This window comes from Acomys minous, assembly GCF_964271855.1.
Source record: "Acomys minous genome assembly, chromosome: 12".
Taxonomy (NCBI): Eukaryota; Metazoa; Chordata; class Mammalia; order Rodentia; family Muridae; genus Acomys; species Acomys minous.
Window position 1 is genome coordinate 112888004 of NC_140493.1, and position 22130 is coordinate 112910133.

General features: G+C 50.2%; 1 protein-coding gene across 2 annotated transcripts; it reads left to right on the forward strand.

Moving 5' to 3' along the window:
- Positions 1–4986: 4986 nt before the first annotated feature.
- On the forward strand, positions 4987–21346 carry NARF (nuclear prelamin A recognition factor). Of its 2 annotated transcripts, XM_084750259.1 has the most exons (11): positions 4990–5156; positions 6092–6172; positions 8750–8893; positions 11064–11196; positions 12434–12568; positions 12823–12941; positions 13665–13794; positions 15738–15801; positions 16648–16785; positions 17118–17275; positions 19219–21346. In XM_084750259.1, exons 1-11 carry the CDS (start codon positions 5130–5132, stop codon positions 19458–19460), a joined length of 1371 nt encoding a protein of 456 aa, XP_084606385.1. In that variant the 5' UTR covers positions 4990–5129; the 3' UTR covers positions 19461–21346. The 2 variants fall into 2 exon arrangements, with proteins under 2 accessions (XP_084606386.1, XP_084606385.1); XM_084750260.1 differs by lacking the exon at positions 8750–8893 and having other exon boundaries at positions 4987–5156.
- The last annotated feature ends 784 nt before the right edge of the window (positions 21347–22130 follow it).

Sequence of the window (22130 nt, forward strand, 5' to 3'; positions counted from 1 at the left end):
TGATCCCCTGGGAGTGGACTTCAGATGGCTGAGTGTTGTCATGTAGGTGCTGGGAACCAACACCATGTCCCTTGTGAAGGGAACAAGTGTTTGTTTTTCGAGACAAGGTTTCTCTGTGTAGCCTTGGCTGTCCTGGACTCCCTTTGTAGAGCAGGCTGGCCTCGAACTCACAGCGATCCGCCTGCCTCTTCCTCCAGAGTGCTGGGATTAAAGGTGTGCGCCACCACACCCGGCTAGTTAACTCTTTAAATCACTTAACTTTGGAGGTCACACACCTAGTGATAAATTATTTCTCCAAGTAGGTTTGCTATAGGTGACACCTCTGCCTGTACCTTGTAGGTGAAGGGTCCAAGCCCACTTCTGGCTTTGAAGACCTAACAAACCCCACAATCCCTGGCAACTCCTTCCTCAAGACACTTTGTATTAGCCCGTCTCCTGCTCAGACCACTTCTCGCCCAAGCAGAGACAGCCACCTTCTTGGGGCTCTCCCAATAAATCTCTTGTGTGAGGTTTGTTGTGCTGGGTTATTCTGTGGTATTACTTGGCTCCCAACTGCTGTTAGGAGACCCCACACAGCAAGCGGTCCCTTTGGACGTGGACTAGGCACAAACCACGCCCAAACACCGGTTTTCACAGAGAGCACCTTTATTAATCAGGGAAGGCAAGTCAAGGTGGCTGCTTTCTGACTCAGGCTGGAAGACAGCAGCAAATGACCTCGCAGGTGCAACTTTTCAGAAGAGAATAAAGGGAGGGCTGCGTCAGACCGAGTAGGCGTGGTGGTGCATTTTGACTGGGCAAACCAAAAGACGCTTTGATTGCTGCACTTCAGTACTTTGGTAGCTGGACTTCGACAGTCAGCCTCAGGAGGAGGAAGTGGCCAAATAAGGGACCTTGGTGGCTAGCTTTAGGAACGTAATCTAGTGTTTTGATTTGTTTTGTTTTAAGCAAGACAGAGGAATGGAGTTAAGGACAAGGTTGCCAGAGCCAGGCTCACCATGACCAAGCTGGCCAGAGTCCCCTCACCTTCTAGGATGCCTTTGCCCTCAGAGCTGCAACACCTCCACGGAGGAGGCCTTTCCTCGAAGAGCTCTGACACAGTGCTTATGTGGTGAGCTAAAATTGTAGAGCATTTGCCTGCCATACCGAAAGTCCAGTGCCTTTGTGAGTATAGCTGAGAGTCTGGAGGTAGACTGAAAGCAAACTGCATCGTCAAGTGTAAGGGGTTTTATTGTTTATCCAGCCTCCATGCTTAATGAGACTGAACATTTTTGTACCTCCCAGAAAGTGACGCTGGCTATGCAAAATTTATTGATAATTATCCAGTTAATAGTGCTATAACAAGTACATAGGACAATATATTCTATTTTTTTTCTTTTTGGTTTTTTTTTTTTTTTTGAGACAGGGTTTCTCTGTGTAGCCTTGGCTGTCCTGGACTCACTTTGTAGACCAGGCTGGCCTCGAACTCACGGAGATCCGCCTGCCTCTGCCTCCTGAGTGCTGGGATTAAAGGCGTGTGCCACCACCACCCAGCTAGGACAATATATTCTAATTTATTTTTATTTTATGTCTGTTGGTGTTTTACCGGCATGCTCTCCCTTGAACTGGAGTTACAGACAGTCATGTGGGGCCTTGGAATTGAACTCCTGTCTGTGGAAGAGCAGCCAGTGCTCTCAACTGCTGAGCTATTTCCCTAACCCCCAATATAAGTACTTTATCAGAAAAGTGCATGCTTATTAGCAGATTGTACAACAGTTTCAGTTATTGAAACATTCTATCCTGACAGAAGTTCCTTAAGCTGAAGGTAGACAACCCAAAATAGCTTCAGGAAGCCCCTGAAACTGACCACATTCTCTAGGCTTTATCCCAGCTGCAATAATCAACAAAAGCTAAGTCTCTCTCAGACAGAAGGAAGCTCTGAGACAGCAGCTGCCTGGAAGAGGGTTAGGGCAACGGAAGCAATGCTTAGAGGAGACACTCTGCCTGCAGGCGGAGCAGTGTGCTCCAGTCCCCAGCTTTGGGAGCTGTCACCCAGGCTGTGGTTGGCTTTGGTGCGGCAGCTATCTTTGAGTCAGCTCTGCTCCTGCGGGTAACCCAGTGCAACTCATTGGTTCACCAAATTGTACTTTGGTGATACCCATACTTTGGTCTGTCATGGGTGAGTAGATGTGTGTGTTGTGTCTTCCCCAGTGGTAAAGAAATCATACAGGTAACTTTATGTAGAACTTTCTTGATATCATGCTACTTCTATATGAATTTTGAGAATAAAAACACGTTTAGGGGGCTGGAAAGATGGCTCAGAGGGTAAGAGCACTGCCTGTTCCTCCAGAGGTCCTGAGTTCAATTCCCAGCAACTACACAGTGGCTCACAACCATCTCTAATGTGATCTGATGCCCTCTTCTGGACTGTAAGTGTGTGTGCAGGCAGAGCACTGTACACATAATAATAAATAAATATTAAAAAAAAACACTTTTGGTTACATAAACAGGCAGGACTAAAGGAATGTGCTGACAACTCATGCGTGTAGCTCAAAGTGTAGAGCACAAGAAACTTCCCAATTAGACTGTCTCATGACTCCTGTCTTCAGTTCCTTTTCCTAGTTGTACCTAACCTTGCAGTTAATCAAGAGAATCAAAGCGTCAGTGAATGGCTAAGTTGCTAAAATTCATCTGAGTTTGATCCTTGGAACCAAGATGGTAGGAGAGAACCAACTTCCACCCGTGTGCACACAAACACACACACATACACTATATGTACATATATGGAAAACGGCCAAAGATACAGAAGAGAGTAAGAGAGAGAGAGAGAGAGAGAGGAGAGAGAGACACAATAGCCTTTGCAGTAGAGCATGCTTTGGCTCTAGGGATGGAATCTGGAGTTTCTCAGGCCCATACCCATGACATTACTAAGAATAATTTCAGTGAACTAAAAGTCAGGTATTTAAACTCAAAATGATATTTTAAAATGTACTTATTTTATTTTTTGGATTTTTGAGACAGGGTCTCTCTGTGTAGCCCTGGCTGTCCCGAACTCACTTTGTAGACCAGGCTGGCCTCAAACTCACAGTGATCCACTGTGTGCTGGAATTAAAGGTGGCTTAAAAATGTATTTATTTATGTTGTGTGTATGTATGCATTCATAGTGGCAAGTGAAGGAGAAGACAACTTTCAGGAGTTTACATACTAAACCATTTCACTGGGCCTTAAATTCAGAATGATTTTTTTGTTTTGTTTTATGAGTGTTTTGCCAGCATGTATGCAAATGCACTGTGTGTCTATTGCCTCCAGAGGCCAGCGAGTGGCACTAGACCACCAGAACTGGAGCTAGGGATGGATCTTAGCCAGTCAGTCATATGGGTGGTAGGAACCAACCTCAGTCCTCTGGAAGAACAGCAGTGCTCTTAACCGCCAGCCATATCCCCCTAGCTCCCTTAAATCCCTAATGATGCTTACACTCAGTTTGTAGAAATACTGAAAAGTCGGGTGGTGGTGCACGCTTTAATCCCAGCACTCAGGAGGCAGAGGCAGACGGATCTCTGTGAGTTGGAGGCCAGCCTGGTCTACAGAGAGAGTCCAGGACAGCCAAGGCTACACAGAGAAACCCCACCCCCGACCCCTCACACACACAAACTCCATTTAACACACTAACCTGATGGCACTGTTATTGCCTGACCAGAAATAAACTGCCCTATCCCAGTCATTAGAGACACTTTCTGGAGAGCCCGGTGCATTAATTTACAAATAACTCCCCCATAATACCTCTTAAAGTACGGCACCTCTTAAGGGCCAATGTCTATGAGATCCTAGTAGCCAGCAGGTGACAATGGGATGGCATTCCTGCTGTGAGGGATTTAGTGCCTTTTGCTGGCTGGGATGAAGCAACCTTTTTATTACTATAAAATGTGAAGGAGACACAAACAATTCCGTGACCAGCTGTGGATTCTTTGATATGCTTTATAAACCCTCCTTTGCCTCCTCCCAGCATGCTGTTTGGCTCTGGGACCAGTAAGAATAAATTCATTTAATCTAAGTTTGAATTGACTCCAAGTCGTTGGTCTTTCCCAGTGTTAGGGCTCTCCTTCAGTCCCCCTACCTGTGATGTCAGTGCTGGTCTCTCTCTACTCCCTCTTACTCTACTTTCTCTTCTTGTTGCTCTTCCTGTCTGTCTGTCTGTCTGTCTGTCTCTCTCTCTCTCTCTCGGGGGTACCCCTCTCCCCTTTCCTTCTCTCTCCATGCTCACTTAATAAACCTCATATAACATAATATCTGGCACCTTGTATCTTTCATTATCTTATTCTCATATATAAACCCCAGTGGATTCGAACGCCACAACAAAAGGTTGAGGCATTTAGTCTGCCTTTGAAACAGGTCTCACTGTATAGCAGTTTAGGACATGTTGGCTTTTGTCTCACCACTCTCAAAAGACTCAAAACCCTTCGCCAACATGCCTACGTATCCTACTTGGTTTTCTGTTTGTGGACAGGGTTTCTCCGTGTAGCACTGTGCAGACCGGACTGACCTCGAACTGAAAAGATCTGCCACGTGCACCCGCCCCCCACAGCCCGGAACTGCCTACGTGAGGCCTCGCTAGATGGTCATGGCGGCGGCAGAGGGCGGCGCCGGCTCCGCCCTCCAGGGCTGCAGTGGAGCCGAGCTGCTGCCGCTGGCCTGACTGGGCCGGCCGGGGACGCGGCCTCCTCCGCTAGGACAGCGCTCACTTCCTGCCTCGCACACCACCTCGGCCGCCTACGGGACCAGACCGCCACCGGGCAGGAACTGACCGGAGGACGTGCCCTCTCCGGGCAGCTTCCAGCCCAAGGACAAGCTCCACCCCCAACCCCTGATTGGCTCCTGGGAGGGACCTGCCACCTCCTGGCCCTCTCATTGGCTCAGGCGGAGGAGGCGCGGCGAGCGTGCCGTCGGAGCCTCGCGCCCTAGTCATTGGCTCAGGGGTGTGGCTCATCTTGTTTCGGCTCTCTGATTGGTCTACCCCAGTTCATGGGGGGCGGGGCCACAGCGGACGAAGACAACAAAGGGTCGCGGGACGCCAGCGGGCGGCAGGCGGCGGTGTGTTCCGGTCTTCTCCTTCCTCTCCGCCGAGGCGCGCCGGCCTCCTGCCAGTCCCGCTCCAGATGAAGTGTGAGCACTGCACGCGGAAGGTGGGTGCGGCGTCCGGCGGCGGGGCTCGGGGCGGGATGGCGGCGAGTGGACTGTGAGGGTCGGGCAGCGCCCGGTGCGCCGTCCTCTCCGCGGTGTGTCAGCCTCTGACAGCCATCACCTGTCTGCCGAGGAGGAGTGGGCGGCGAGCTGGCCGAGGTCCACTGCGGGCCCGCGCGCCGCCGGGACTTGCCCTGGACGCTGCTGTGTGGCGCCTCCTCTTAGTCCTGGCGCCCTGCTGTGGAAGTGAACGATTAAAGAAGTGATCAGAAATGCTCAGAGTGGCTCTCACGCTAAAACAACTCCAGTGAAACTTCAGTGAAAGCAAGTGGAGAAGGAAATAAGGGCAGGCCCTCCTTTCCTGCTCGCTTGGTGACTGAAGTGACTGACAACCACCGCACCTGCGTACACATGGTGATGACCATGCGATGCCTGTGCAGGAATCCTGTTTTTGCAGAAATTGTATCATATGTAAATACCCCATAAGTTGTTCACCTGTCATCTTGTGTAATAGCCACATCTAAGCGTTCGCATACCCATCAGGGCCGTATCACTTCTTAGTTATCGCAAACAATACAAGTGGAGGGGTGTGTGTGTGTGTGTGTGTGTGTGTGTGTGTGTGTGTGTGTGTGTCCTTCCTTAAGTAGGGATGATGGTATTTCTGTAGAAAGGGGTTCTAGAAATAAGATTGGCTGCGCGGGGTATGTTTTGGTTCTTGGTAACAGAGAGAATCACATTAACGTATCCTTGGCTGAGCTTGGTGATACACACCTATGATCCCAGCAATCAGGAGGCAGAGGCAGGAGGATCTCTGAATTTGAGGTCAGCCCGGACAGTCAGGACTGTGTAGAGAGACCTGATCTCAATAAATAAATAAATAAATAAATAAAAAAAAAAGAAAAATAATTTTCCCTTCCCCCCCCCCTTTTTTTTAAAGGAATGTAGCAAAAAATCAAAGACTGATGACCAGGAGAATGTGCCCACTGCCACATCAAGTCCAGCCCAGCAGAAGGAAGAGGTAAGTAAGCGTCTCGCTTCCGTGTCAGCCTAGAGCACATGGAGTGGCCGCTGCTGTGCCTCCTCCTGTCAGGATCCCATGTCACCTTGCACCTCACTGCTCTGAGCCTGAAGCAAAAGGCGGTAAGGCCACGAGCAGGGCAGTCTCGGGTCTTCTCAAACACACCAGGCTACGTGAGAAATAGGGACATCATGGTGCTGTGCTGGGACCAGTATCTTATAACATGCAAGGGATTTACACCCTGTAATGTGTGAAAAGACTTGAAAGGCAGGTCTCATGAGCCTTTAAGCTTGCCGTGGAAATGGCTGCGGTTCTTCTTTCAGCCAGCAGTGATGCCTGTTTGTGCTTCCTTGTCACGCTCTGAACTGAGGTTCATACCTACCTCATTCATGCTCTCAAGAGGCATTTGCCTCTGCATGCGCCCTGCATTCACCATCTTGTAGAGAATACTAGGACCAGTCAGGAATGGTGGCACACCTCTGGAGTCCCAGTTTGAGGCCAGCCTAAGCTATATAAGGAGACCTTGTCTCAAAAAATAACTGAAGGCCAAGGTTTTAAGTCAACCCATCAAGGGCTTGGCTAGCTAGCCTGGAGCCCTGAGCTCAGTCACAAACAAGCAATTGATTTTAGAGCTGGTTAGAAAGCTCAGCTGGTAAAGACACTTGCCACCAAGTCTCAAGATGTCCGTTTGATCCCCAGAATCCATATGTGACATAGGGTGACATGAACACATAGGTGACAGGAGGGAGAACCAGCTTTCACAAGTTGCCTTTCTACCTCTACACACATGCTCAGCCCCACCCCCCAACACCAAACAATGTAAAAACCAAAAACAACAAAACTTTGTATAAGTGGAGAATTAGTAACACGGGAGAAGCAGGTGGCAGGATTTTCCTCTTATATTTAGTAGTTCTGATGCATCTGATGGGCAAGGCTCTGGCTTTCCTGTGTGCCAGTGCTGTGCGTCGGAGACCAGGCCTTTGGGGAGCGCCAGTGGGGCCTGGAGCCCTGCCAGTGCTTTAGACACCAGGCCTGCACCCTAATGCCTGCCCTCTGTTGCCTGACTCTGGACAGAAACCTAATTCCAGTAGCATGTTAGTATATACCCGAGAAGTAGAGGCAGAAAGCCATGAGTGGGAAGCCTGCCTGGATGACACAGCAAAACTCTGCCTCCAAAGTAAATACACAAACAAATAAATAACCCCACAACCCTTTGACGCCCTGTTTCTTATCAGTGTCATGGGGGGCTGGGTGCCTTCCCTCCCAGGGTCCTGGTGAGGGTGAGATAAGTGCAAACACAATCTAACCAGCATTTTGACAGTTTAGTGGAGACATTTTATTTTTTTTAAAGACTGAGGGGTGCTGAGGAGGAGTTGGTAGACTGGGCGCTGAGGGTAAGAATTCAAGGTATGATGGAACATTGGGTGGCTGTCTACACTACATAATGCCTGGTGCCCACTGACGTCAGAAGAGGATGCTTGATCCCTGCCATTGGAGTGACAGGTGGTTGTTAACCGCTGTATGGATACTGGGAATCAAACCTGGGTCCTCTGGAAGAGCAGCCAGTGCTCTTAACTGCTGAGCCATCCCCAGCTCCTATTTATTTTATTTTTTGTGATGGTCATACAATGCATCCCTGTGGCTTGGAACTTACTATGTAGACCCTGCTGGCCTTGAGATCAGTGATCCTTTGTCTGCCTTAGGAGTCCTAATATTAATGGCGTGTGCCACCAAGTCACTTAGAAGACAGCTTCAGCTTCTAGTGCCTAGCTGGATAGCCAGGGTATAGCAGAGACGTGGGGCTGGCTTTGGGGCCCTAGAGGTAGTGGTGACAGGCAGTGGAAGGCTTCTCACCTCAAAAGAAGAGGGCTTCTGTAGAGTCTAGCAGTTCAGGAAGCACAAGAAAGGAAGGAAGATGAGGGTGGGAAGGAAGCCAGCCAGGACCCGGAATGTTGCTTGTTTGCTTACTTATTTTGGAGACAGGATTTCACTATATGGTGCTGACTGGCCTGGAGCTTACTATGTAGACTAGGCTGGCTTTGAACTCAGAAGTCACTTGTCTCTGTTTCTGGAGTGTTGGGATTAAAGGTGTATACCCATGCTCAGCTGAGAACTATATGTATGTATTTCTTCCTCCTCCTCCTCCTCCTCCTCCTCCTCCTCCTCTTCTTCTTCTTCTTCTTCTTCTTCTTCTTCTTTTTTCTCCTTTGACAGGGTTTCTCTGGACTTGCTTTGTAGACCAGGCTGGCCTTGGACTCATGGAGATCTACCTGCCTCTGCTTCCCCGGTGCTGAGATTATAGGCATGGGCCACTGTGCCTAGTTACAAAAACTATATCTTAAAGGAATACACACACAGAGACACACACAAACAAAAAGCTTAAGCATGTGTAACAGGAGCAGGTGGATTGTTGTGAGTTTGAGGCCAGCCTGGTCTATAAAGTGAGCCCAGGACAGCCAAGGCTACATGGAGAAACCCTATTTCGAAAAACCAAAAATACAAATTAAAAAAGAAAAAGAAAAGAAAAACCAAAACAGAAAGGAAAAGAAGCAATGTTAACACCATTTTCTTTCATAGAAGGGAGAATTCCATAAGTTGGCAGATGCAAAGATATTCCTGAGTGACTGCCTCGCATGTGACAGCTGTGTGACTGTGGAGGAAGGAGGCCAGCTTTCCCGGCAGAGTGCCAAGGATTTCTTCCATGTCCTGAACCTTAATAAGGTATGGTGGCAGCGGGAGCTGATGCGCAGGCCTGTAAGCTCAGCTACTGGGGAACTGGGGCAGGAGAGCTGCCAGGTCAAAGTCTGCCTAGTGAGCCTACAAAGTGAGTTCAAGACCACCCTGGGCAACTCAACAAGACCTTGTCTATGAATGAGTGAGTGGAGTAGTGAACACTAGAGACACAGCTCAGTAGTAGGACTTTTGTCGCGCCCTGAGCCCAGCACTAGGTTCAGCCCTCAGTACAGGTAGATGGGTGGATGGATGGCCGACTCCTAGTTAGGGTTGTGATTACTATGGTGCGACACGGTACCAGCGTTTATGACCAGTTGATAACTAAAAGCAAGTTGGGGAGGAAAGGATTTACTTGGCTTACACTTCTATATACTGGTGCGTCATTGAGGGGGAGGTCAGGACAGGAACTCAAACAAGGCAGGAACCTGGAGGCAGGAGCAGATGCAGAGACCATGGGGGTGCCGCTTCCCTGCTCGCTCCTCATGGCTCGCTCAGCCCCCTTTCTTACTGGACCCGGGACCGCCAGCACAGGGAGGGCACCGCCCACAATAGGGCCGCCCCTCCCCCCATCAATCACTAATTAAGAAGCTGCTCTTCAGTTGTATCTTATGGAAACATCTTCTCAACTGAGGTTCCCTCCTTTCAGATTACTCTAGTTTGTGTCAAGTTGACATAAAACTAGCTAGCATAAGCTGGGCGTGGTGGCGCACACGCCTTTAATCCCAGCACTTGGGAGGCAGAGGCAGGCGGATCTCTGTGAGTACCAGGCCAGCCTGATCTACAAAGTCAGTCTAGGATAGCCAGGACTACACAGAGAAACTCTGTCTCAAAAAACCAAAAATAAGTAAATAAATAAACAAATAACAAAAACACCCAAACAGGCTAGCATAGACAGACAGACATATAAATGATTAAAAGGAAAGATATCCAGTGTTCCTAACAACTATGTGCTTGAGGATCTGCCCCGTGTGTCGCTGCTCCTCGATCCTTTTTTTTTTTTTTTTTTTAGGATTTATTATGTATACAGTGCTCTGCCTGCTTGTACCCCTGCAGACCAGAAGGCATGAGATCTCATTATAGATGGTTGTGAGTCACCATGTGATTGCTGAGAATTGAACTCAGGACCTCTGGAAGAGCAGTCAGTGCTCTTAGTCTCTAAGCCATCTCTCCAGCCCCTGCCCCTTGATTTTTTTTGTATTGGCAACTTGTGTTGGGATTTACTGGTGTTTTGGAAAACACACATTTTATTGTTACGTTCCACAGTGTTGACTTCCACAAGTGTGTTGGAATTCTGTTGGTTAACAAGTCTATTTTGTATGCAGCATTATATTTCATTTGGTTTTCCAGACAGGGTTTCTCCGTGTAGCCCTGGCGGTCCTGGAACTCTGTAGACCAGGCTAGCCTCCAACTCACAGGGATCCGCCCGCCTCTGCCTCTTGGGGAAAAGCTTATCAGTTGACTTCTAGATTAGACTGTGGGGATTTGTAGTAGCTGTTCCTGTCACCCTGCATTTCACCTGCAGATAATAAGCTCCACCCTGGAGCCACATAGACAACACTGGAAGCCTAGGCATAAAGGAGATAGATGCTGACCCTCCGTCTCCTGTCCACAACCACTCACCACACCAAGTTCCCGTGCATCTTGTTTGTTTGTTTGTATTTTGAGACAAGGTTTCTGTGTAGCCCTGGCTGTCCTTGAACTCAGAAATCTGCCTGCCTCTGCCTACCAAGTGAGTGCTGATGATTAAAGGAATCATCACCACTGCCCAGCTTTCTTCTTTTTTTTGTGTGTGTGGGGGATGTGGGTTTTTTTAAGACAGGGTTTCTCTTTTCTGTATAGCCCCTGGATGTCTTGGAACTTGTTCTATAGCCTACATCTTTTTCTCTTTCTTTCCTTTTTAAATGTAATTTAAAATTTTTATGTTTTGTTGAGCTACAGTGGCACATGCCTTTAATTCTACCACTCAAGAGGCAGAGGCAGAGGCAGAGGCAGAGGCAGAGGCAGGTGCATCTCTGGATTTGAGGCCAGCCTGGTCTACAGAGTGAGTTCCAGGACAGCCAGGGCCACACAGAGAAACCCTGTCTCAAAAAACAAACAAACAATCTATTTTACTATGAATTTTCCATTAAACATGTGACATTAATGTTTCTCCTTCCAGAAATGTGACACCTCAAAGCACAGAGTATTGGTTGTGTCTGTGTGTCCTCAGTCTCTGCCTTATTTTGCTGCTAAGTTCAACCTCAGTGTCACTGATGCATCCAGAAGACTGTGCGGCTTCCTCAAAAGTCTCGGTGAGTTGGTCACCTTTTTATAATCCTGTGGATGAACTCATAAAGGCCTCTTTATTTCTCAAGTTCAGTTTTAAGGGCACAGGAGAGAGATGCTTGAGGGAGACCCCTGGAACATCAGGGCCGGCCTTGTGCTGTGAGTGGGCAGATGTCCTGTCATGAGGGAGACCCCTCGAACGTCAGGGCCGGCCTTGTGCTGTGAGTGGGCAGATGTCCTGTAGTGAGGTTGACCTCTCTGCAGTGAGAAGTGAACAGCTGCTAACTAGATACAGCGATTCCTAGAAGGCTTCTATACTACCTCCAGCTCACATAATGACTACTTGACAATTATTTCTGCAATGATTCATGTCTCTAGCTAGTTAAGTGGTAGCCCTAGCTACATCTCCCGTCCCAGGGCATGCGTTCTTTATAAGAAGACTGAAAGGTGGTAATTTGCCACAGTGGTGGCCCACACCTTAATCCTGGAACTTGGGAAGCAGAGGCAGGTGGATCCCTGTGAGTTCAAGGCCAGTTGGTATACACGGTAAGTACTAGGCCATCCAGGGATATACAGTGAGACCCTGCCTGGAAAAAAATCTAGGCATGACAGCCGACTCCCTGTGACTCCAGCATTGGAAGAGCTGAGACAAGTAGACTTCAGGGGCTCCCCAGCTAGTCAGTCTAGCCGAGATAGCAAACGAGGTTCTGTGAGAACACGGCCTCAGAAGTAAGGAGGAGGGCGGGCAAGAGGCTCAGCAAGAAGGGCTGTGTCCAATAGAGGGGCGTGCTGCTGTGAGCCCATTGCCCCCAACACCGTACATAAGTGAGAGGCACATGACTATAATCGTAGCACTCAGGAAGCAGAGGCAGGAGGACCGTCCGTGAGTTTAAGGCCAGCCTGGTGAACATAGTGAGCTCCAGGATGGCCAGGACTTTGTTTCAAAAAGTAAAATGCTTGTCCTAACCAGGCGACTGCTGTAAGAAAGGGATTAGGACTAGCTGTGGAGGTGGCTAAGGAGAGACGTGTGCCATCGAACCTGTGATCCGTGTTTGTGTCTGAAGCAGAGAAGGCCAAGCTGAATTGGGGTGCTCAAAAGCTGGGGATGCTGTAATGCAAGCATTCAGCAGCTGGAGGTAGGAAGATGCTATGTAGTCTAATGAGCTCTGGGCCGGCAGGACTGCATAGCAAGACCTCGTCTTCCTATAAAGTATGTAGAAGGCAGTCAAATGTGACCTGGATCCCTGCCCCTCTTCCCTGCAGGGGTGCACTATGTGTTTGACACCACAATCGCTGCAGATTTCAGCATCCTGGAGAGTCAGAAGGAATTTGTACGCCGTTTTCACCGGCACAGCGAGGAGCAGCGTGAACTGCCCATGTTGACCTCTGCCTGCCCTGGTGAGCACAAGCCTGCTGGTACTGTTTCACCAGGACGGTGGAAATAATCACGGCTCTGGCTTTGGATGGAGGTGGCAGGCCCATCTCACTCAGCCTTGTAGAGCAGGGCACCTTATGAATAGGGACAGTGTGGAGGAGGAGTCTCGGCTCACCCTGGGGTGACAGTCTCAGGAATTCACTGTACCCAGTGCCAGAAGGCAGGAGGAAGTGGTGGGAGCTGACCTCCTGTGCTTTCTCTCCCTCTCTCTGTCTAGGTTGGGTCAGATATGCTGAGCGGGTGCTGGGCCGCCCCATCATCCCACACCTCTGCACTGCCAAGTCCCCCCAGCAGGTCATGGGCTCCTTGGTGAAGGATTACTTTGCCAGACGGCAGGTAAGCCGACCTCTCCAGAGAGCTGCATCAGGGAGTAGATTCAGGCAAGTAAGGCCCGAGGGGAAACACTACAGACTGTGGGTAGGGTGGCCCTGCTCACCCACGAGACACCACTCGATTCTTCTGTTTTGGGGGCCTCAGGGAGCAAAGCCTCACCTCTATCCTGGATCTTTGCTCCAGACCACAGATGCCACCCTTAGCCTGTCCTTTGGATGGGTTTGGTTTTTTTTGAGACAGGGACTCTCAGTGTAATCCTGGGTGTCCTAGAATTACTATATAGATCAGGTTGACCTTGGATTCACAGAGATCTGCCAGCTTCTACCTCCCGAGTGCAGGATTCAAGAAATGTACTATCACACCCAGCCCTTTAAAATTTTTTTACTTTTACTTTTTATTTTATGTGTATGGGTGTTTTGCCTGTCTGTCTGTCTGTGCACCATTTGCATGCCTAGTATCTACAGAGGCAGAAGACACCATCAAATCCCGTGGAACTGGGGTTACATCTACTTGTGAGCTGCCACATGGGTGCTAGGAATTGAACCCAGGTCCTCTGGAAGAACAGCCAGTCTTTTAAACCACTAGCCGCCTGTGCAGTCCCCGGTCCCATGGTCACAGGACAGCAGCACACATGGCGTAGGGCAGGAGCAGCAGCTGGGACTACCCCGTGCTGTAGCTGCCCTCATTGCTTGCCTGAAGTTCTGAGCTGAGCTCTCTCTTCCACAGAATCTGTCTCCAGAGAAGATTTTCCATGTTGTCGTGGCTCCTTGCTATGATAAGAAGCTGGAAGCTCTTCGAGACAGCCTCTCCACCACCTTAAGTGGAGCCAGGGGCACTGACTGCGTCCTGACATCAGGTGAGAGCGGGCGGCTACTCTCGGACTCACCAGAAAGTGAGCACGTCCCTGCCAGGCCAGGCTGCCCAACGACACTGACAGCCAAGGGTTCCTGGGATCTCGAAGGCCTAAAGTGAGGAGGAAGGCCCTCCTCCTCTCAGGTCTGGGGCTTGACATGCTATGCCCTAGGCCTTCCCGTAGAGAGGAGCCTGTGCACACAGTGAGCATGGAGGAGCTGGGTTAGACCTTCCTGTAGAGAGGAGCCTGTGCACACAGTGAGCATGGAGGAACTGAGTTAGACCTTCCCGTAGAGAGGGGCCTGGGCACACAGTGAGCATGGAGGAGCTGGGTTAGACCTTCCCGTAGAGAGGAGCCTGTGCACACAGTGAGCATGGAGGAGCTGAGTTAGACCTTCCCGTAGAGAGGGGCCTGTGCACACAGTGAGCATGGAGGAGCTGGGTTAGACCTTCCTGTAGAGAGGAGCCTGTGCACACAGTGAGCATGGAGGAGCTGAGTTAGACCTTCCCGTAGAGAGGGGCCTGGGCACACAGTGAGCATGGAGGAGCTGAGTTAGACCTTCCCGTAGAGAGGGGCCTGGGCACACAGTGAGCATGGAGGAGCTGAGTTAGACCTTCCTGTAGAGAGGGGCCTGGGCACACAGGAAGCACTAGGGGAGCTGGGTTAGACTTGCAGCATCCTCCAAAGGAGAGCGATGTCTAGCCTGTCCTCCTGGATGCTGGGACTGGATGAAGTTTCTAAGGCAGTAAGAACCCATCTTAGCGAGGAAGCCATATGTAGTTTGTAAAGAGCCTTAGTATAAACATGTCTTAAGCTTAGTTGTACTCACAGGGCTGAGTTGTTACCAGAAAACTTTTTTCTGAAATTGTACCATGCGTAAATATGGCTAAAAGAAATGAACTGATGTCATGGCCCAGCACCGGTACCTAAAGCGGGGCTGACTCGAGTCTCAGTCTTGTCTTTTGTGAATTGTTTCCCTGCCTGCTGTAAGGCTGCAGCAACCCTTCCCACTTTCCCACATGTGAGGAAGCAGTGTACAATAGGACACAGGAAAGTGGAAGCTCAAATGTACTCTCTGTGGCGCTGCGGTTAGTGGCCCTGTTGGTAGCACTTTTCAGATGCTACGCTTTAGAGCAGCGCGCTTCAGTCTGTGAGCCGTGAGTCCTCACATATCAGACCCCGCATACCAGATACTTAATTATGATTCTTAACAGTGACAGAGTTATAGTTATGAACCAGCAATGAAAATAATGTTATGGTTGGGGGAAACCTCAACATGAGGAACTGTATGAAAGGGTCGCAGCATCAGCAAGGTTGAGAACCACTGCCTGAGAGACTGGTAGGTTTGGTTGGGATGGAAACTCTTCTAGTGTCCTGGGAGCTTTTCAGAAGGACGAAGGCCAGGAGCACTTGTGGGGCGCTTTTTAGGGTCTGGGCTCATCCACTTGGATTAGCCTGTGAGGACTGATCGTGACGGTGTCCTGCTTCTCTCTGGATGACTGGGAGGGAAGGTGTCTGTCGGGGCCTGAGCAGGGGCCATCTCAGACCCTCACCGAGAAGTTACCCCGTGCTGTGTGTCCATGTCTCATGGTGCCTGGTGTCTGACCGTTGTCTGGTGGACTCTGCCAGGGGCTTCTCCTGGGCACCTTATGTAGAAAGAAGGTAGTATAGAAAGTGCAGGGTCATCAGTGCGGTGTGGAACCTGCACATGCTTCCACCTCAAGGCAGCACGGAGCAATACAGTTCAGGGACCAAGAGAGGCCTTCTGTTCTCACATCTTTTTAGTGGTTCTAGATGTTAGCATTCTTTTGTCCTGGTGAGGGGCTCCTGCTACAGGAAATGGATTTTACAGCAAGGAGGGTCCCAGGTTCCTAAGCAAAGCCTGACCCAGAGCTGTGGACCACTCCTCCTTTCAGTGACTCGTGCCTCTTGTTTTTTTCCTCCAGGTGAGATTGCTCAGATGATGGAGCAGAGTGGCCTCACAGTGAAAGACACTGCCATGGATACTTTGTAAGTGGCATCGTTGTGATTCGGGAGGGGCCTCTGCTGAGCTTTGCAGGCCCGGAGCTGCCCTTCTCAGGTCATGCGGGTACTGAGGCAGCCTCTGCAGCCTTACCAACCTGGCCTTTGAAGGGGATTCAGGCAAGATCCTGGGGTGCGACACTATTCTCTAGTACTGCCAGGAGATTGGGATTTCCTTGAGTGATGGCCATACTGAACTCTTCAGGAAGGGTGGTGACCCTGATGCCCAGCCAGGACTTTGGCTCTTCCTGCATCCCCTGCATCCCATACAAAGTATATTTAAAAGGCCAAGTGCACAGCCGGTGGCATGGGGGCTGCATCTATGCCCTTTTTGTGGAAGGTGAGCTGGAAGGCTGTACAAGTCCAGCAGCTTGAGTACTTGCTGCTGGAGCCTACCTGACAATCCAGGGTGACCAAGGGTCCTCACTCTGGCAGGGCACAGTCAAGCACGCTTACATCACTCTCAGATGGTCACTCACCACACCACTACTCTGCTCTGAGTGCACATGTAGCTGCTCAAAGAAGCAAGCAAGCGAGACCAGTGAGATAGCCCCATTTCAACCTTAGGCCAGGTGCAAAAGGACAGCTCATGTTGTTCATTACAGCTCACTGGGAATTTGCTTTTCCGGGCTGGAAAGATGACTTAGTGGTTAAGAGTGCTTACGGCTCTTTCAGAGGAGCCAGGTTTGGTTCTCAGCACCCACATGGTGGCTCCCCAAAGTTTAACCACCTGCAAAGGACTAAGTGACTCCATGAGTCCTGTTCCAGGAAGAACTGGGTTAGAACTGCTGCTCCTTGTCAGCACGGTGAAGGCTTCTGTCCTCTCTGTTGGAGGTTTGGAGATGTGAAGGAGGTGGCAGTGCGACGTCACGATGGAGTGAGCTCAGATGGGCACCTGGCCCACGTCTTCAGGCACGCAGCCAAGGAGTTGTTTGGCGAGGATGTGGAGGAGGTCACCTACCGTGCGCTAAGGTTGGAACCAGCATACCCATAGTTGGTGTACAGGAGTGACGCTAACAGGAGCCAGAGCTAGGGTGTGATGCCTGTGGCATATATGCCGTATGTGTGGGCTGTGTGGTAGCTCTGGGGAACCAGCACCAGCTACAACAGTGCGCCTTTCCACTGACATCTTGGTGACATTCTAAAATTGAAAAGTGGCGGATATGGTAGACCGATCACTGGGGAGACCAGGGGAGAACTGTGCGTTTAAATTTAGCCTGGGCTACATACTTTGAGATTGTACCTCAGACAAACAAGTGACTTTTAGGCCACTGACCATTCAAATATATTTTATTGATTTATAGAAACACAGACTTCCAGGAAGTCACCCTTGAGAGGAACGGGGAGGTCTTACTGCGCTTTGCTGCGGCGTACGGCTTTCGCAACATCCAGAACATGACCCTGAAGCTCAAGAAGGGCAAGTGCCCTTACCACTTTGTGGAGGTCCTCGCATGTCCCAGAGGTAAGGGATTCAGAGGGCCACCAACAGCCTGTCCCCCCAGGGACCATGTAAGCCAGGGCGGGCCATCCTCACACATGAAGGCCTCCTTTCCTCAACTGCAGGGTGAGAAGTAGACAGTTGAATCTTTTTTTGTTTTGTTTTGTTTTGGTTTTTTTTTTTTTTGTTGTTTTTGTTTTTGTTTTTCAAGACAAGGTTTCTCTGTGTAATAGCCCTGGCTGTCCTGCTTGCTTCAAACTCAGAAATCCGCCTGCCTCTACCTCCCGAGTGCTGGGATTAAAGGTGTGCGCCACCACGCCAGGCTAGACGGTTGGAATCTTAGGCACTCCCTGTAGGTGCTCTAAAGAGCCTTGGCTTGTTGCCGAGGGGAACCAGCTCCTAAGGTCACTAACATGGAGTTGGCACATAGGGCCTACAGGAGGAGAAGCTGAACCTGTGCGGAGGCAGCAGGAAAGCGCAGGTGTCACTAATTGAAAGACCTGGGCAGGTGAGGAAAGTTCCCCGCTGGGGTGGAAAGGCAATGGGAGCAGGCCAGAGCTAGGACAGGGTGCAGGGCCTGGACTCTGGCTCACACAGTGGGTGTCCATAGTGGAGAATGAAGGGACCATCCTTGGTGGTCTGTCTTCGGCCCTGGTGTGAGGGAGCCATCTCAAGATCAGGAATGTCTCGGTCATCCTGAGTCTGTGGTGACGAAAGGTCCTCAGGTAGGAGCACTGGTGTTCTCAGGAAGGCTCAAAGGGAACCCGGCAAGGGACACACCAGGAGTGCAGACAGGCCCATGGCGGGTGTGACAGGAGCGCCTGTCCCGAGGGATCCTCTAGAGGGGGGAAGTGGCGAGTGGCCACCATTTAGCAGAAGGGACCCGAGCAGGGCACATCTGCTTTTCCTGGGGCTCAGGAAAGGAGATGCTGCTGCCTTGGAGCCTGTGCTACAGTGGGTAGAGACAAGATGGAGCCTGTAGGAGGGCTTCTCTTGCTCTCCGGGGAAAACTGTACAGGCCTGGGACAGAGAAGAGGTGGGCACATGCCCACTGGAAAGGTGGATGTCCGAGCTCTAGCTACCAGGTGTCTTAGCTCAGTGGACAGTGAGGTTAACCAGGTGGGTATTTCCTGCTGCTGCTGCTGGTTTTCCCCTGGTGCTGGAGTCTGAACCCAAGGCCTTGTATATAGTAGGTAAGTCCTGGTCCACTGAGCCATTTCCATTTCCAGCCGATCTCCTGGTTCTTTTCAATGAAAGTCTTGCTGCTGGGATTAGACACTAGGACCTTGAACGGTCAAGACAGTCTACCGCCAAACTGCCCCACCTATGCCCTTAGTGCAGGTTAAGAGTGAATTGTCCTGACAGTAGCAGACACACACTCGGGCTGTGTGACTGGCATGTGTGGGCTTGCGTGGACTCATGGACTCACCGAGGTCTGATACAGCCTTGTTGGGCCCTGCACGCGGACAACATGATGCGCAAGCAGGAGCGTGCAGAGCTTGTCAGCCACCCTAATGCTCTGTAGGTGGGTAATTCTCAGAAGCCAGGTGTATAAATCGCAGACACAGCTGCCCACTTCTAAAGGTTTTTAGGAGCCAGGCATGGTGGTGCAGGCCTGTAATCCCAGCAATTGGGAGGCAGAGGCAGGTGGGTCACTGTGAGTTCGAGGCCAACCTGGTCTACAAAGCGAGTCCAGGACAGCCAAGGCTACACAGAGAGACCTGTCTTGAAAAACAAAACTATGTAAAGGCTCTTAGGCAAGACCTATGGTAACGTACATGTAAGAATAAAGAACACTTAGGGCTCTCCTCCCAGGCAGGCTCCCTGACAACACCTCGAGCTGCAGGAACAGCCTCAGCTCATGTGGACTTGCCTATTTCACCTTCTGCTTCAGCTGCCCCTGAGGTAAAGCTCCCTGTGGCAGTCCATTCCACAGGGAAGAAGAGGTCTATCTGTATGTCTTTCAGGATGCTTGAATGGCAGAGGCCAAGCACAGACAGAGGATGGCCACACAGACCGCGCACTGCTGCAGCAGATGGAAGGGATCTACTCCGGAATCCCGGTGCGGCCCCCAGAGAGCAGTGCGCATGTGCAGGAGTTGTACGAGGAGTGGCTGGAGGGTACCGAATCCCCCAAAGCCCAGGAGGTGCTGCACACCAGATACCAGAGCTCCGAGCCCTGCACAAACAGCCTGGATATCAAGTGGTGACAAAGCCAAGAGGGCAGGAGGGGGACACTCTGAGCGAGAAGTGGGGGCGCTTCAAGCAACAACGGGTCACGTAGTTTTGGCAGCAAGCACTCCGCGATGCAATTTCTTGTGGTGCTATCTCTGTGGTGTGTGAGGGAGTGTAGTGTTTTCACATGGGAGAGGCATTTTTCCCTCTGAGTGTCCTTTTACCCCAAGATTGTGAGAGTGACCCCAAAGAGCGAGGCCAGGGATAGAACCCTGCTTTCAGGTTAAAAAAGTCCAAAATGTGTGCTTAAAGAATCAGGACTCGGGCTGAAGAGATGGCTCAGCGGTTAAGAGCACTAACTGCTCCAGAGGTCCTGCGTTCAATTCCCAGCAACCACATGGTGGCTCATAACCATCTGTAATGTGATCTGGTGCCCTCTTCTGGTCTGCAGATGTACATGCAGGCAGAGCAGTGTATACATGATAATAAATAAATAAATCTTAAAAAAAGAAAAAGAAAAAAGAATCAGGACTCCATGAGCCTAGACATCAGGATGACAGGGCTGCTGCACAGTGGGCAGCTACAGTCAGTGATTGCACAGCCCAGTCTTCCGGCTCGGTTTTCCTCTTCTATTTGTACACATTTTTAAAAACGAGCAAGATGCCGGGCGTGGTGGCACACACTTGGGAGGCAGAGGCAGGTGGATCTCTGAGTTTGAAGCCAGCCTGGTCTACAAAGTGAGTCCAGGACAGCCAAGGCTACACAGAGAAACCCTGTCTCAAAAGCCAAAAAAAAAAAAAAAAAAAAAAAAAAAAGGAAGAAAGAAAAGAAAAGCAAGATGGCTCATCGGTCCCAGCCTTAGTTTGATCTTTGCAGTGCACATGGTGTGCATATGCACCGAGGCCACCCCCCAAAGTAACTATAAAGAAAATATACACAGTTTAAGTTGTAGTAACAGTGAGCTATGTTCTTCACAGTCACCAAAGGTCAGCAGCCACCACAGCCCTTGGCAAGCTGGACCTTTGGTGAGTTACATCTTTGTATGTGACCTGTGCGTTCAGCGTGGGCTGCACTCACCACATAGCAGGGGAGGGCTGATGACAATGACACACATCCACCCCGGGGAACCTCTGCTTAGCGTTTGTGAGGCCGGCACTGGATGCAGTGTGTACTTAAGAATGAGTGAGAGAATGAAGGGGGCTAGCCCACCTGGGTTGGGGTCCGCAGGGAGGCCCAGCCTGTTGTTCCCATCATGGGGCACGGCTGACACAGCTTTCTGAAGTGCTCCCCATGCCCTTGTCTTTTCAAACAGATGGGCTTGGACACCCCACACACACACCACAGTGTGAGCATGCCTTAAAAAGGGAAACTACCATCCCCAACTCCTGACCCCTGATGCTGCCCTGCAATGGAATGCACAGTCATGTGACACATAGGGAGTTCATCCAGGAGATAACACCTGAAGAAACCCAGGGGGGGCTTTAAGAAGCCCTTGAATTTGCTCGTGTGTGTGACTACCCTGACTCCTCAGTGTTGGCATCTTTGGCCTGTGTGTTAGGGGCAGCTCCTGTGTGTGACTGCACTGACCCCATCGTTGGCACCCATCTAGGAGCATACCTGGACATGGTTTTGTAAACCAGTGGTTCTCAACCTGTGGGTCGTGACCCCCACAAAGGGGTCACACTGTTCCATATCCTGCATCTCAGATATTTACATTTAAATTCATAACAATAACAATATTACCACTATGAAGTAATTTTTATGGTTGGGGTCACCACAGCACGAGGAACTGTATTAAAGGGTCGCAGTATAGCAAGTTTGAAAGCTGCTGTTGTTAATTAGAATGTTTTGCTTTCGGTCTATATGCCTTGGGTATTTATCCCCCAAAGTAACTGATTATGGAATAAACAATGCAACAGGGTCTGAGTTTGAGTTGAAGGAAGCAGATGCTGTTCTGCCTGTCCTGGACTACCCCTGCACTATGCCTCCCTCACCATGCCCAGCCTGAGTGATGTTGCTTTGTTTCTGACTTCCTTCCTCATAGCAATATTAGGTCAGGAAGAAGCTCAGCGGGCCAGAACACCAGGAGTCAATGTGAGAGAGGACTGCCTTCCTGAAAAGGTCATGGCACCATCCATGAGAGCAACTGAGACTGGACTTGTGTTTCACTGATGCTAGGTTGTGGCCTGTGAGCTTTTTTTTTTTTTTTAAAGATTTATTTATTTATTATTTATACAGTATTCTGCCCAAATGTCTGCCTGCACACCAGAAGAGGGCACCAGATCTCACTGAAGATGGTTATGAGCCACCATGTGGTTGCTGGGAATTGAACTCGAGACCTCTGGAAGAACAGACAGTGCTCTTAACCTCTGAGCCATCTCTCCAGCGCCCCTGTGAGCTTTTTAAGATTGCAAGTGCCTTTCTGTTCCATCACAATAGAAGCATGAGGAGGCTGGTGGGGGTGCATGCCTTTAATCCTGTCACTCAGAGACAGAGGCCAGCCTGGTCTACAGTGTGAGTTCCAGGACAGCCAGGGCTACACACACAAACCCTGTCTCAAAATAAACACAAGAAACCAAAAACAATGGAAGCATGAAGTGAGCAAGTTCCTGACAGACAGGACCTGTCCAAGCAGCATTACAGTTAGAGTAGACACTGCTGCTGCTGAGCGGCTGGTCCCAGCATGAGAAGACAGCATAATCCCA

Coding starts and splice junctions, on each gene's coding strand:
- NARF (XM_084750259.1), top strand. CDS start 5,130: ATGAAGTGTGAGCACTGCACGCGGAAG. Junction 16,786..17,117: donor GTCACCTACCGTGCGCTAAG/GTTGGAACCAGC, acceptor ATTGATTTATAG/AAACACAGACTTCCAGGAAG. Junction 17,276..19,218: donor GGTCCTCGCATGTCCCAGAG/GTAAGGGATTCA, acceptor TATGTCTTTCAG/GATGCTTGAATGGCAGAGGC.